The 14993-nt window shown below is 41.9% G+C and overlaps 1 protein-coding gene across 2 annotated transcripts; it reads left to right on the top strand.

Annotated features, from left to right (window-relative positions):
* The first annotated feature begins 1201 nt into the window (after nt 1-1201).
* On the top strand, nt 1202-12886 carry stk38a (serine/threonine kinase 38a). 2 transcript variants are annotated; one of them, XM_033969777.2, is made up of 14 exons: nt 1202-1240; nt 3320-3457; nt 4888-4939; nt 5161-5286; nt 5887-5970; nt 6762-6885; nt 7524-7678; nt 7880-7991; nt 8707-8765; nt 9551-9668; nt 9750-9873; nt 10981-11076; nt 11194-11285; nt 12066-12886. In XM_033969777.2, the coding sequence occupies exons 2-14, from the start codon at nt 3327-3329 to the stop codon at nt 12200-12202; spliced, it is 1410 nt and encodes a 469-aa protein (XP_033825668.1). In that variant the 5' UTR covers nt 1202-1240; nt 3320-3326; the 3' UTR covers nt 12203-12886. The 2 variants fall into 2 exon arrangements, with proteins under 2 accessions (XP_033825668.1, XP_033825669.1); XM_033969778.2 differs by having other exon boundaries at nt 5164-5286; nt 12066-12882.
* The last annotated feature ends 2107 nt before the right edge of the window (nt 12887-14993 follow it).

The following is a 14993-nucleotide window of genomic DNA, read 5'->3' as shown; positions in this document are numbered from 1 at the left end:
GTGACTTTTCTGGTGTTGGAGTGGCAACTTGCTTCCCTGACATTGTCCACAATCTGGCATTAAACATATACAACTTGCATTTATTCAATTACAGGTGTTTTTATTCTCAGAAATCGAAAACATGCATTCTTACTGTGAGCCGCGTCGTCACCCCACAGATCTGATGTGTAACTTGTCCTGGTTGTGCCGCCTGCTTGTCTCCATGGAAATGCATACGTTTAAAGCACTACTGTGAACATAAATCAAGGTCAATAATGTGGAGAGTTCGTGGAGTTGGAAAAGTATAAGTGTATTAAGCATTATTGGAGTACAGAATGTTGTGATGGCATCTGAAACCTAGCACTTAGTTAATTCCATAACTGTTATGTCAAATTAAAAAACACAGATTTAAAAATTAAAAGCAATTGCCAATAGGGGATATATGGGATAAAAAGTATTAAAAACTAAAAACACTACTATTTTCATATTTACAAGGTTAATTTGTATTGGCTTGTGTTGTGCGCCTGCACAATTGTTCATTGTTATTTTTGAAATAAATGGAGTGAGGAGGTGTACTTCATCTCTGTTCATTTCTACAATGAATACAGGGGCCAGAACATGCATAAAACTGACTAGACTAATAAAAATAACAATTTTACTGTATTTTATTTAATGAAGCTTTAAACTGTCCAAAAAATGTCCGTCTTGTGCGTAAATTGTCTCTGCATTTTGGATGGAATTTTGCGCATTGATGACAGGTTGCAGGTATTCTGTTTTATAACTTACGCTACTACTTGTTTTTTTTTTGTTGTTTTTTTTACTTAAAAATTTCTTTCCACAAACTGCTAAATATTTACCACGGGTACTATCCACCAAAACCTGCCTTCTAACACTTAAATGATAGTTTCAGTGCTGGGAAAGCCACATGAGCTCGGGACGGAGATTGAGCACACTGTTGCCATCTGAGCCTCGGCTCTCACAGAGAAGGGCCCATCTGTTTAAATTTGCACTGCAATTTTGGCGGTTCGGCATAATCCGGTTTGTGACTGGGTCGGGATGGCGTCCCAAGTGGACGATGACGAGGAGGAGTAGTGTGATTATTGTAGCTGTCAGGAGACTGTTGAACATGTAATCATATATTGTCCAAAGTAAGAAGAGCAGTGCGCGCTGTGACCGCTGGGGGCGCTGTTTGCAGCACCTTCACGAACTCTGCTCAGGATCTGCAGAAGAAGAGTCAGCAGCCCCCGCAGCTTCAACCGAGGTAAGCTAACACAACACCAACAAGCCCCAAACAAGCCCCTAACTTCGGATCAGAGGCCCAACAAGCGCCCGGGACACGCTCAGGCTCCGCTTTCACCAACCCTCTGTGCTCCGGGGCTCCGCGAAGCACCTTTAACCGAGCCAGAGAAGTTTAAATCCCGTATCCAGCCTCCTGCAGCTAGCCTGGATTAGCTCCCTTTAACTTAGCCTGGCTGGAGGTGTCCCGAAGCGTAGCTGTAGTGAGAGTATTCCGCTCGCAGCTGTCAAAATAAATCCCGGTCCGGTCTGAAGACGGGACGGGCCGTGGAGCTCCGCAGTACGCCTTTATTTTGGGGCCAAAGGAAGTGGAAGATCTCTGCTCCAAGGCTCCAACTTGGAGAGTGAACTTTGATAGCTAGCTTCACCTTACCCAGCACAGATCAAGTGTTGGCACAGGCAGGTCAGCCGTTTGAACTGTTCTATACTGTATTTGTTTAACCTACTAAGCTCAAGTATGGCTGGATCACTTTTACGCGCTGTTCACTGTGAGGGGTAGACATGGGGAGTTAAAGTGCTCTCTTGTTTAATAGTTCAGAACGAACTTTCTCGTGGTATTGGGCGGAAGAAAGTGCGTGAGTGTGCGTAGATCCGCGTCATGTTTAAGCAGCGCAGAGCAGTGTTGTGGATCCGCTTTACCTGAGCCCTTCTATCCTCCAGCCCAATCCCCGCTCCATCTGCCGCGGTTTAGCGCACCTGAGGCCCACGGGACACGGGAACTATTGGGCTGAGGGCTGCTTATACCTCTCACTGGGTTTTGTATTTTAAGGGTCCTATATTAGGCAAAATATTACTCTTGTGAGCGTCAAGCCATGTTGGAATGTTGTTTCCACCTCAATACATACCTTTAGTTGTATTTTGTTTCATTCACACATGTTTGAGTAACTCTGCATTATTAGTTTGTCTACATCTCCAAACCTCAAAGTGAGCTGTTCCATCCTGTGATGTCATGTAATGGTAGTTTTCAGCTAAACGGCGAATTTTTTTTACCTTTTGTGTATTAGAAATTGGCAAATCCAGGACTCATTATCTACATGATTTTAGTGATTTTAGATGTATGGAGTTCAGAAACACAGTGGAGTAGTTCCTGTATTACCACATCACAAGTGTTTTCTGTTTGTGAGAAGAATAGAGCCTAAATATGTAGGGTTTGTGTGTAGATAAAACAAAACTCAGGTATGTTTTTGACGAGGAAACAACATTATAATATAGAAAGAAATATAAGAATAGGAAATATCGTAATATTTAAATAGTTAAATAGGAGATTTTCTTTTTAGCAAATTTTAATAAAACAAAACAGTAAAAGTAATTTCTATGTTAGATTTTTGGATCTATTGTACAGTTGGTGTTTCTAAATGTGTTGTTTTACACCCAGTTCCTTCCCCTTTCAGACCAACCACAGCTGTTATTTCATAAGTGACCAGCTTATGAGGCTGACTTTTGGAGAAGTTTGCCGGGTTCGGGACCTAAGTGGACTAACTAGTGTTGACACGATATTAAAATTTCAAACTCAGTTTTGATACTAAGGAATAGACTTGATACGTAATACAGATTTTGATACCACAAAGATAACGATGAAAACACTCTTTATTTAGATAGAAGGTCATTTTCAATATTAAATTAGTACTTTCCTTTATATTACCTTAGTGCCTTATATCTGTGTAATCCCTCAGGGCATATACTAGTCTGATTGGTTTTAATTATTTGGACTTGTTCACAGCTCAGGCTGCAGGTCAAGATCAATCTAAAGCTATTCAATTTCTGCCCTATGAATGTGGCTTTTTTTAAGTATTGATACCTGCTGAAATGAGTATCTAATTTCATGGCAAACATCTACTGTCTAAAACATTTTGTTCAATTGACAGAATAGAATTTCTCTTTTATTATGGATCATACTTGGGACAACTGAGGGCATACACGGACATCCTTTGATGCTACCTTTAGTATGGATTAGTATCTGATTTTTGATACTTTTGACAACCCTCAGACTGACTGGTCACGGGTGTTTGGGACTTGAACTCACCACTGACATGTGTGTTCTCAGATAAAGTATGGCAATGCCGGGCCAGAGCCCCTGCCCCCCCATGAGTAACCACACCAAGGAAAGGGTCACCATGGCCAAAGTGACTCTGGAGAACTTCTACAGCAACCTGATCGCCCAGCACGAGGAGCGGGAGATGAGGTAGGACTGCACACAGAAGGTTTATTAAGCATAGACGGAGCCCAAATACTACACACTCTAAGGTGCTGTGTATTCTGACACCTCAGAACCAGCACGCACTCCTTTGTCATCTGAGCTGCTCTTGTCTCTAGCTCTGTGTATCCTTCTCTTCTTTCCCTCGATCATATTTGATATAAGCTGACCACTGCAGACTTGGGTCACTCCCCTGAGATGTAAATATGTAATACCGTATTTGTTTCCATTGATCAGCTTTAGGTCATTTTCACACTGCCACTAATTAGGTTGCAGTGCATTTTGTACATTGTAAACCCAACAGTCACATTCTGATTCACAGTAAACCACTGCTCTGAGACTGCTTTAAACAGGTGGTCTTAAATTGGCTCCAGTGGCACTCTGGAGCAGGGCGAGTGTGGTGCACATAGTGGGCATGCATAGTGCTGTATTTAGGCACAGGTGACAGAAAAGACCACTGCTGTAGCACCGGGAAAGTGAGCATGTTTGTGCATATTTTGTTTGAAGCTCGTTGTCAAAGAAATAAGTTTTGCGATCACAGTTGATGGCCTCTCATGTGGCTCATAGTGCGATGGGATGAATGATGTGTGGTGCATGTTAACCCTTTAAGGACTGAGCACACTATGGGCCAGTATAGGTCACCTAGACTTTTATATTTTTGTTAGCCATAAAAATCATATTAAAGGAAGTATCAGAATTTACTGCATTTTTTCACACATCTGCTTCTATTTTACACTTTCATCCGTATTTTTTCTTTTACGCATCGAATAAATGACTGGGAAAATCCCCGCAGCACCCGCGCTCTCATTCGTCACCTTCGCGGAGCAACAGAGGCAGATTACCGTAACTGACGGAAAAATATTTAAATAGCCCCGTGCCTCCGCTTTGAGACGCTGTTTGAATTTACATGAGAGCACGACTGGTTGCGGAGTTACGCTGCTGGAAAGTCCACATCCGCACGCTATCGCCGACGATAGGATCCGACGCTAAAGGGTTAACAAGACCAACCAACAATGAAGTAAACTGAACTAAATCTAGTGCGCACTCCTCAGAGCGTAGGAACATGTGAAAATGAGCAGTAGATCCACAGATGGACTTTTCCTCACATGTCTGATTTGTTTCTTTGAGCTGTATTTACATCAGGCTTGTAGAGGAATCCTGGAAGAATCCCACTTTTCCCTCCTCTTTGTTTCCTGCTGACTGTCCACAGCCTACATACCTGATGCCCTGTGTGTGATGCCCTTGCGTGTGATGCCCTTGCGTGTGATGCCCTTGCGTGTGGTGCCCTTGCGTGTGATGCCCTTGCGTGTGATGCCCTTGCGTGTGATGCCCTTGCGTGTGATGCCCTTGCGTGTGATGCCCTTGCGTGTGATGCCCTCTGTGTGATGCCCTCTGTGTGATGCCCTCTGTGTGTGCAGACAGCAGAAGTTGGAGAAGGTGATGGACCAGGAGGGGCTGGCTGATGAAGAGGTCAGTCACAGCTTGGGTTTAGACCTGTGTAATCCTCAAAGGAGAGTGGATCAACAACATGGTGTAAAGCTCAGATATGGGTTAAAATAGGTTAGGGTTTGGCCTTAGGTTAAGGTAAAACAAGTAGTGATTATGGTTAATGTTAGGATCAGTCTCCAGGAAATGACTGAACGTTTCCCCAAAAAGCATGCGAACCTAACATGTGTGTATGTGTGTGGTAGCAGAAACGAATGCGGCGCTCTCAGCATGCTCGCAAAGAGACTGAGTTTCTGCGTCTGAAGCGAACACGCCTGGGCCTGGAGGATTTCGAGTCGCTCAAGGTCATCGGCCGAGGAGCTTTTGGAGAGGTTGGTACACTAAACTATACTATGCTGTGGTTTGGTTAAAGGAGACAAATTAGGGACATTATAACACCATTTCACATTTTGTACATTGTGTACCACAATATTGATATGAAACGGTTTAAAAATGGGAACATGCCCATTGGCTTCCTGTTCAAAATGGTACAAACGATTGGCCCTGCCTCCTCATAGTGCTGAAAGATGGCTGTAAGTCTTCTGTATGTAGTCTGAACCTTACGAATGATCACAAGAAACTGCAGAGAAGTGGGCGGAGATATGGGGTAGTTGAAAACAAATTTAGCACTTAAGCCTCAAATGCAGTACAACACAGTGTTATTGAAACATGCATGAATCAACTCTGAGTAAGACGGACCAGGGAACACTGACATGGTTAACAAATAGTTCAAGTCAATTTAATTTAAAGTTACCATTTGTAAATGGATGGTTAATGTGAAACCTGTTGGACTTGCAAGCTTTGTCTGTCTGCTGTTCTATGAGGCTGGTAAGTTGCCAGGCAGTAGTCACAACTAGTGATGTTATGTGGGAACATAACGGTGTCGGCTCAATTACAAATTGGGACTTCAAGAACATATTGATTTGTTTCAGGTTCGATTGGTGCAGAAGAAAGACACAGGCCATGTCTATGCAATGAAGATCCTACGAAAGGCTGACATGCTGGAAAAGGAGCAGGTCAGGGTGGAAAGCAGGATGGAGAGTGCCCTCTGCAGCAGTGGTTCACAACCTTTTTTCCTCTAAGCCCTCTCCTCTGTGAACCAGAGACTTGCCTGTCTTAAATTACGGCCCCACAAACACATCACATGATAAAAATTAATTAAAAAGCACTTATTTAATACAAATAGACTGCACTTGTGGTGTTTGTGCTCCCATCCCCCTCTGGCCAGACAAAGCTGCAAGAACCCCCTGAAATCTCAGGCCCTTCCCCAGGTTGGGAACCACTGCACAGGACCAACTGTAAAAGAGCATTTGTGTGTATGGGGGTACTTCACCTGCTTATCTCCATGATGTCTTTGTTTTGTCTAGATGTTTCACAGTATAGTGTTAATTTAGGCTATCATCCTGGACACAAGCAGGTAATGCAGCCAGGTCACATTTTAAGTCAGATTTTTTAATATAAGGTATTTTAGAACAATAAAAACTCTAAACTCTATAATTGAATAAATGCAATATACTCAAATTGAATGCCATAGAGGAACATTAGAGGCAACGCAATATCTTCCTGGGATGAGCAGAAAAATTACATAATGCATCTTTAATTAAATTGAATGTTTTAGTCAGACGCTTAAAATACGTGACCTATGGATAATATAAGTGACACACAAGGAATAGTTTTATCTATTTAATCTTCACACAAACTTGATCATTTAGTGTACCAAAATAAGGCCAGCTGTTGTAGCTTGTGAGTGAACTTGTATATGTGTGTGAGACTGTAGACTGACTGTGTTTGACCCACTTGTGTGCAGCTGGGTCATATCCGGGCTGAGCGGGACATCCTGGTGGAGGCTGACAGTCTGTGGGTGGTCAAGATGTTCTACAGCTTCCAGGACAAGATGAATCTGTACCTCATCATGGAGTTTCTTCCTGGAGGTACCTGTACCTGCCTCCCTCTGCTCTGTGAGCCTGTTTAGGGCACGGGGAGTACTGATTACTCATCCATTTGTGATGATCCCAAATTAGGACCACTTAGCAACTTGAGATGAAGACTCCCATTATGACTTTTAGCTGAATTCCCTCAGATTTTCAGTGGTGTCTAGTCACTCCCGGTCATCATTAGTTGAAGGCATTCGTAGCAGCTCCAGTCATCTAGTGTGGAGCAGTAATGACTCGAGTCACGCTTGAATCCCAAAGTGGGCACCGCAGAAAGACGTGACTAGACCCCAGTCATCCCAACATTAGTTAATATCGTCGTTTTGGTCAGTCAGTGCTCACATGACTTTCAAGCTGTCAGTTAAATTACTGTCATGCTGTCAGTTAAGTGTGGAGCTATAGTCTTTCTGTAGTAAGGCTCAGGCCAGTCGTGTTGTGTGTACTGTAGTGTGAACTTACTACTGAAGCTACTTTTGGCTGAACTGTTCAAACTTGTCCTCGTTTGATCCTGAGGATAGGAACTGGCTCATTTCTGGTGGATGATAATAGTATGCATTGAGAGAATTAAAATCTAGATATATTTTTGTCAACATCACCCACTCCTTCAAGTCAGATGTGTGCATATATGTGTGACACAGGGGATATGATGACCCTCCTGATGAAGATGGACACCCTGAGTGAAGAGGCCACACAGTTTTACATCGCAGAGACCGTCCTGGCCATAGACTCCATCCACCAGCTTGGCTTCATCCACCGCGACATCAAACCCGACAACCTGCTGCTGGACTCCAGGGTCAGGCTCACTCCTCTCCAAAGCTTTAGTCTGTGAAAGTGTTTGTATGTCAATATTGGACAAAATTCAGTGAAAGTGAAGATACTGGTTAAAATAGGTTACAGGTAGGCAAGTAATGATTAGCATCAGTCTTGGGAAATAATTGTGTGGCACTGTAATATCCCAGCATGTTTGTGTGACCCTGTGTTGTGTGCTTCTCAGGGCCATGTCAAGCTGTCAGACTTCGGTCTGTGCACAGGGCTGAAGAGGGCTCACCGCACCGAGTTCTACAAGAACCTCAACCACAGCCTGCCCAGTGACCTCAGCAAACAGAGTAAGCCCCCTCTCCTCTGCCATTTCAAGTCTGATCTATGGGTGGCAAGATTAATAATTTAGTCACTTACCACAAATATTTATGGCTACGGTAGGTTAACAGTGGAAATTTTATAAATCCTGAGTATGAAATGGTCCAGAAAAAGTCACAAGACTCACAGCACAAAACTAATGTGCTTCAAGTTAGGGATGCATCAATCCAGATTTTTCAGTTCTGATAAAAAAGCTATATCATATTGAAATTTGTATCTGCCAATGCCCAACAGAAATCGATACCAGAGCAGAGACTGAAAACAGCATTTATTTCCTGATTTACTGATCTAAACTGTTATTTATCCCACAAGTAACTATTTTGTTTAAATTAAAGTTCAAACATTATGAGACTTTCTGGGCCGACTATAATCAGTATATAGTATTATTAGTTCAATTTATATATCCACCAAGGATATCAGATGTGAAGCAGATATCTGATCAGTATCTGTGCCAAAATCCGATACCAGTATTGAATTGGTGCATCCCTACATCAAGTATGCCACATTGATGTAAACTACGATCTGAACATGTTTAGTATCTTTGAGTTAAAATGGACTAAAGAAGTATTATTTCACTCATTTATTTCATGTTTTATTATGACAAATACAGCTAATATAGTATAAATAAAAAATGCAGTGTCAATGTGTCTGATCCCACTGTACTCGTGTGGCCTGTGTCTACAGCTCAGAACATGAACTCCAAGAGGAAAGCAGAAACCTGGAAGAGGAACCGCAGGCAGCTGGTAAGTCTGTGCATACTACATGTCCATGATCCAATACTGATTATTAAGACGTGCATCATACAGGTACAATTGTCTAAGTACACAAGAGGGAGATTTTCATTCACAGAAATGGCCACCAATACTTTTGTTCCTCTACTACAACTGCAAGAATCCTTACATCTAGTCTATATCATTAGATCTAGTCAGTCTAACCTGAAGCTGAACTAAACTGTGAGCTAAAAGAACTGCAAAAATCCCTATAATCAGCCTCGTCAGTCTACACACTAAAGCACAAATGCAGTGGTGGAAGGTAATGAAGTACAAAAATGAAAGTGCAATACTTGAGTACAGATACCTACATTTTACAGTGGATACTTAACTACTTTATTTTTACTTCACTACATTTGAGAGCATGTATCTGTACTTTCTACTCAAATATATTTTAGATGTGGACTGACAATTAAAAAGTACTTTTCTTTATGGTTTGAGACCTGCTGAAATGGCATTTAGTTTGCTTTGGCATCCCAACGTTGAGCAAACAAATATACAAAAACAGCTAGAAAAATTAAGAAGTCTGTTGAATCACTTTGTCAGCTACATTCTTTAAAAATGTATTCACTCATAGTGATTTTGATAAACGGGTATTTCAATCGTTTGACTTGAGTAGATTTTCTCATGTGATACTTTTCCTTGAGTAATCTTTTGCCCCTGTATCTGTACTTTTACTTAAGTGACGCGATTGAGTACTTTATTCACCACTGCACAGATGTAACTCTAGTAACTCAGTGTGCTGTTCCCACACCCAGGCCTTCTCCACAGTGGGGACCCCAGACTATATTGCCCCTGAAGTCTTCATGCAGAATGGGTACAACAAGCTGTGTGACTGGTGGAGTCTGGGAGTCATTATGTACGAGATGCTCATAGGTAAAGTCATCTAAATGTGCCTGACCCAGACTGACCCTGCCCCTGGTGCTGTCTCTCACCCTGCCATGTGCTCTGCCCCAGGATACCCGCCCTTCTGCTCAGAGACGCCTCAGGAGACCTACAGGAAGGTGATGAACTGGAGGGAGACACTGACGTTCCCTCCTGAAGTACCCATCTCAGAGAAGGCCAAAGAGCTCATCCTCAGGTGGGATCATCTGGGTTAAAAGGAAGAGGAGAGGGAAGAGGAAGGGGAGGAGAAAGAGGAAGAGGGGAGAGGGAGGCAGAGAGGAGGGAGTGAGGGATAGAAGGATAGTGGAGGGAGCAGGAAGAGAGAAGGAAGCTAGAGGAGGAGAGAGAGCTAGAAGAGGGCCATGTCTCAATTTGCCAAAATGCCCTTAAATGCACCATTCCAAGTGTGCATCAAGGGGCATTACCTTACTTCCGGCACGACACTGGCTGTTCCATTTCAATGGGACTGTATTTCCAGCATTTTCACAGAGTTTGGCCGTAACCGAAGCGTGCAACCATGCACACTTCATGTACTGCTCTATCCCATCATGCACCGCGCCTACGCAAAAAAGAGAAGAAAATGGAGTGCGCTGAGCAATACACATTCAAATGTTCGTACTGGTTTACGTCACCTACAACAGTGCGACATAAAACTGTTAAAAATGTACAGGTTGTGTGTTTGATGATTAAAAAAGTGCTGTGCAGCACTGGCAACTGAGGTAAATTTTTCATTATTATCATTAGAAATTTATTATTGCAATAATAAGAATAACGTAAGAGTGTTCGTTTCTGGTGTAAGTGTTAAAGAGGACCAAGAGACTGAAACATAAAGTCAGAAGGGTTTAATGAGTTCCACACAGGTAGAGTGAGCAATGAAGCAACAGACTCTCGGGAAAGGATAGAGAGTCCTGAGATGTGCCTGTAGACAGCTTTTATAAGGCCCCTCCGTGTGTGTGTGTGTGTGTTATATTTGCCTATTGATATTCAAAGGGAAAGATTAATTCCTTCTTCCATTCAATCTAAACAGAAATAAACAGCTGCGAAAATGACACCTTGACTCTTCTTCTTTTAAATAATATATAATTATTATGTCCCATTTTGGCAAGATGGCGGCTATACTGAGGACTAAACATTTTCGGCCGGGTAATTCCAACGACACTTCGAGGAGTACTTCAAACAATGCATTTGGCGATTTGAGACACGGTCGAGGAGTGAGCTAGAAAGGGAGGAGAGATCTGGAAGAGGAGAGAGCTGGGGGAGGAGCGGAACATTGTGATGTTCTGAACCAAAATGCTGTGTGCAGGTTCTGCTGTGAGGAGGAGCACAGGATTGGAGCTGCTGGAGTGGAAGAGATCAAGACCAACCCGTTCTTTGAGGGTGTGGACTATGACCATATCAGGCAAGGTTTAAAGTGGGACTAACACCTTAAAGTGGTGGGGGGTGGGAGATGGGGATGTGGAGGACTAAAGGGGAGCGTGAGGGAATACATTTGAACAGATACCCTGTTGTGTTGCAGAGAGCGTCCTGCTGCCATCCCCATAGAGATCAAGAGCATTGACGACACTTCCCACTTCGACGAGTTCCCAGACTCAGACATCCTTCACCCAGGTGCTCACATTCTCCAAGCTTTTCCCAGTTTCACTAGGAATTCGCCATAGACTGTATTTAGAAGTGGGCTAGTGTCCATAGCGTTTGTCTCCATCCAAGAGAAGCCAGTCATGGCTAATAGTTAGAATGGCTAATCTGCAACCAGGGCCTATATTTGGAAATTAGGGTGCGCAACCAAATGAGTGACGTCGATGAAGGTACTTGCCCCTTGGCAACTCAACTCAATAGCTGTCAATCAAATCTGTTGCTAACACTTGAGGGAATGACCTCGGGGAAAGAAGGCACCTGATTGGTCTGTTGTTAATGTTCATATATTGATTTATGGAGAAAATGGGGACAGTGTGTAGCATTTGTTATAAATAATGCAGTTAATGGTGGATGGTGCAGATTGGCAGCCTCGCTTTCATTAGTCTGCTCCTGGGCGGTTGTGGCTCCAATAGCAGCTCACCACCACTGAGTGTAGAGAGAATGACTACAGTGCTACGCTTTGAAAGGCTTGGACAAGAATGTGAAGCAAAAGGCATTGTTATTAACATGGTGCAGTGTAAACCAATTTGAGGACTATTGATATTCTTAACAAGTGGATTCAGCTGCAAATTATTTCCAAAATCATTTTGAGAGACCATCAAAGGTCGCTTTAGGCAAGGTACAGGACGTGTGTGCCCTGCTGGGTCAAAGGGTGTGAAAAAAACTGTAAATGTTAGTTTAATCCAAATTTGAACTTTGTGTTGGCTGCTGTTAGTGTCCATTCTGCTGCTCACTGTATTCTGTCTGTTACAGCCACCTCTGTGTCCAACCAAACAGAGACAGAACTCAAGAACAAAGACTGGGTCTTCATCAACTACACGTACAAGCGCTTTGAGGGGCTGACAGCCAGAGGGGCCATTCCGTCATACATGAAGTCGGGGAAGAGATGAGGAGGGACCTCGCATAGGCCTCTCTTCTAGGCTGCTCATAGGAACTGCTCACTCTGGCACTGGGGACGGGCCTCTTACTCAGACTGCGGTGTTCCAAACTGCTTTGCCTTCTTCCAATGGGACTCTTCCAAAAACCAGCATTCCACTCCCTCCGGCTGCACGCAGTTGGACCAAGGGCTTCCTGGACTTGTTCTTCAGGGATCTTCTGCTGTGGCTTCTCCAAAGTGCTGCTGTCTGAACCAAAGACTCAGTCAGGTTTCTGCTCATTTAGGCTGGACTGGGGGCGGGGCGTCCTGTTAGCTTGTAGGGGACACATTTTGTACACACACACACAAACACACACATACATACACACAAAATGTTACACTTTTTACACGTTTTGGCCTTGTTCAGCACCTTATATCATATTATTGATGCAATTTGATTCTGCTCTGTATCTTGATCGGCAATATTTATTTAACCACTATTAAAATCATGTGTTGAATGCATTTTGTCTTTGCAGGGAGTCCACTGAAATGACATTTGATTGTGTAGGAATAATTTCTGTGCATGTGATGAACGAGGAGTGCATGTGTCTGCTTTTTTACTATTAATGCTATTTAAGGGCACTGTACCTGATTTTTTTTCCCCATGTATTTAAGCAAAATGCGTATCTGCTCCAGATATATTGTATAAGCAGGTTTTGAGGTCAAAATCAGTCCGCTGCATGCTGTCTATCTAATTATAGTGTTTTATTGTCCAATAATGCGACTTTGCATGGCTCATCTCGGTGAATAATTAGCATGCTCAGAATGCATAAGGTAAGTTAGAAACAACTTTGGACCACTGTAAACTGGTTAAAACTAGTTCTGTTTTTATGAAAGTCAAAATCAGGTAGAGTGCCATTATCATATTTGGGAGGATATGTGCAAATGAAATATGCATGTATAATTGTATTCTATCTAATATATTTAAATTTGGATATACTGACTTGGAGTGGGTGATATATTTAGTTCAATGTGTCAGTTATGTTAAAGACAATATAAAGCTTCCACCTAGTTCTTCTGAGAGCTCACACTTGACTGTGATTGGTCAAACCCAGCAGTCACTCAGCATGATATAGTCTGACCATCCCTTTTTTTTTGCATTATTGCAATGGCAATGAGATGAAATGTGCTGACATTTACCATAACAGATTTAGGTCATGGTTATCATCCACTCCAATATTAACAATAGTCAATATAATTAAGGTACACTCTCCCTGTGGGAAATTTGTCTGCATTTGACCCATCCTTCTATGCTGCTGCGACAACTCTGCACTAGTGGCCAGAGGTGTGTAGGGCCAATAATTCTACTCAAGTAAAAGTGCTGGTACTACAAAATATTAATCAAGTAGAAGTACAACATGAGAAATTACCGAAGTTAGAGTACAAAAGCATTTGGAGAAAGTGCTCATCACGTAAGAGAAAAGGCCTGGACATAACATAATTTTTTATAAATATACATGTATACACACACATCATTAACATTTGCAGTAAATTGATTTTTTATTATTTATTAATAAAACTTAATTATTTTTAATTATTTTAGCTATTTTAAAAGGATAGAGCACAAACAAATGAGAAACTACATCACTGAAGGAGCAGCAAAGAAACACAAATGTTCAAATTATTTCAACTACACTGTACATTGCCATAAGACAATGCATTACAAGCACAGCTTTTTAAAAATGTATTTTTGTGAATTTTATAAACTAGATGCTGCATATTTGGTCTGGGTGGATTCAACTCAACAACAGTCTAAAAGACAGTTTTCTAAGACCCATATAAGCTTTAAAGGGACACTATAACTTTTCTGCCACCTTCTTGTCTCTATGGAGATGGTATGGCTTTGCCTAGAATGTTTCACTGTGTGGTATGAAACTGAATGGAGCTGCTAGCAACTGGGCCAAGTTACAGGCAGAGGTGGACAGACTTGCCAAAAATTGTACTCAAGTAAGAGCAATGTTACTTCAAAACAATATTATTCAAGTAGAAGTACAAAGTAGTATTTGGGAAAATGACTCAAGTAAGAGTAACTTAAAAGAGAAACTGTCGCGACATAACGTTCTCATTTATAATTTCAAGTTCAAAACATGACATAATGCACAAAATCTAATATTTTCAAAGGATAGACACAAACATGAAGGAGCGGTGCAAGAAACACAAATGTTCAAATCATTTCATATTGTCAACAAAGACTTTGTCAGTTGTAGACTTACTTAATGGGAAGAGTAACCAAAACCTTAACTCAAATAAGAGAACTGTTACTTCAGTTCTAGGATGTATGTATGCTGCTAGAAAAGCACTGTGAGTAATTTTTTAAAGAAATTGTACTTTTCAAAGAAATGAACTGAGTAAATGCAACGGAGTACTACCCACCTGTTTACAGGGCAGCTCTGTGGAGAGGTGACCAAGCTTACATTTAAAATACATGTTTTTCAATATATTTTCCAGCAATAAAAACATCTGTAATTGTGTGCAGAATAGATAAGTCCGACACACCCTTGACCAGGACTACACTACGACTAAACCAGCACTAAACCAGGACTAAAATAGTATCACACTTAAAAAAATCATGACTAAAATGAACCTCTTGTCACTGCATATTTTCATTTTAAAGGTGTACCATGTAGCTTTTCTGTTGAAGGGTCCTGCTTGGCCACCTGCCACCTGCTTGTAACCATGGAGATACTATTGCTCTGAATTTTATTTATTCAACTACTCTGCAGGACAACTTACACAATACCCCTTTAAACAAAAAAACAAATCTG

The sequence above is a fragment of the Periophthalmus magnuspinnatus genome, chromosome 7 (genome assembly GCF_009829125.3).
Source record: "Periophthalmus magnuspinnatus isolate fPerMag1 chromosome 7, fPerMag1.2.pri, whole genome shotgun sequence".
Lineage (NCBI taxonomy): Eukaryota > Metazoa > Chordata > Actinopteri > Gobiiformes > Gobiidae > Periophthalmus > Periophthalmus magnuspinnatus.
The sequence above is the reverse complement of the archived record's forward strand: the minus strand, read 5'-3'. Positions and strand labels throughout refer to the sequence as shown.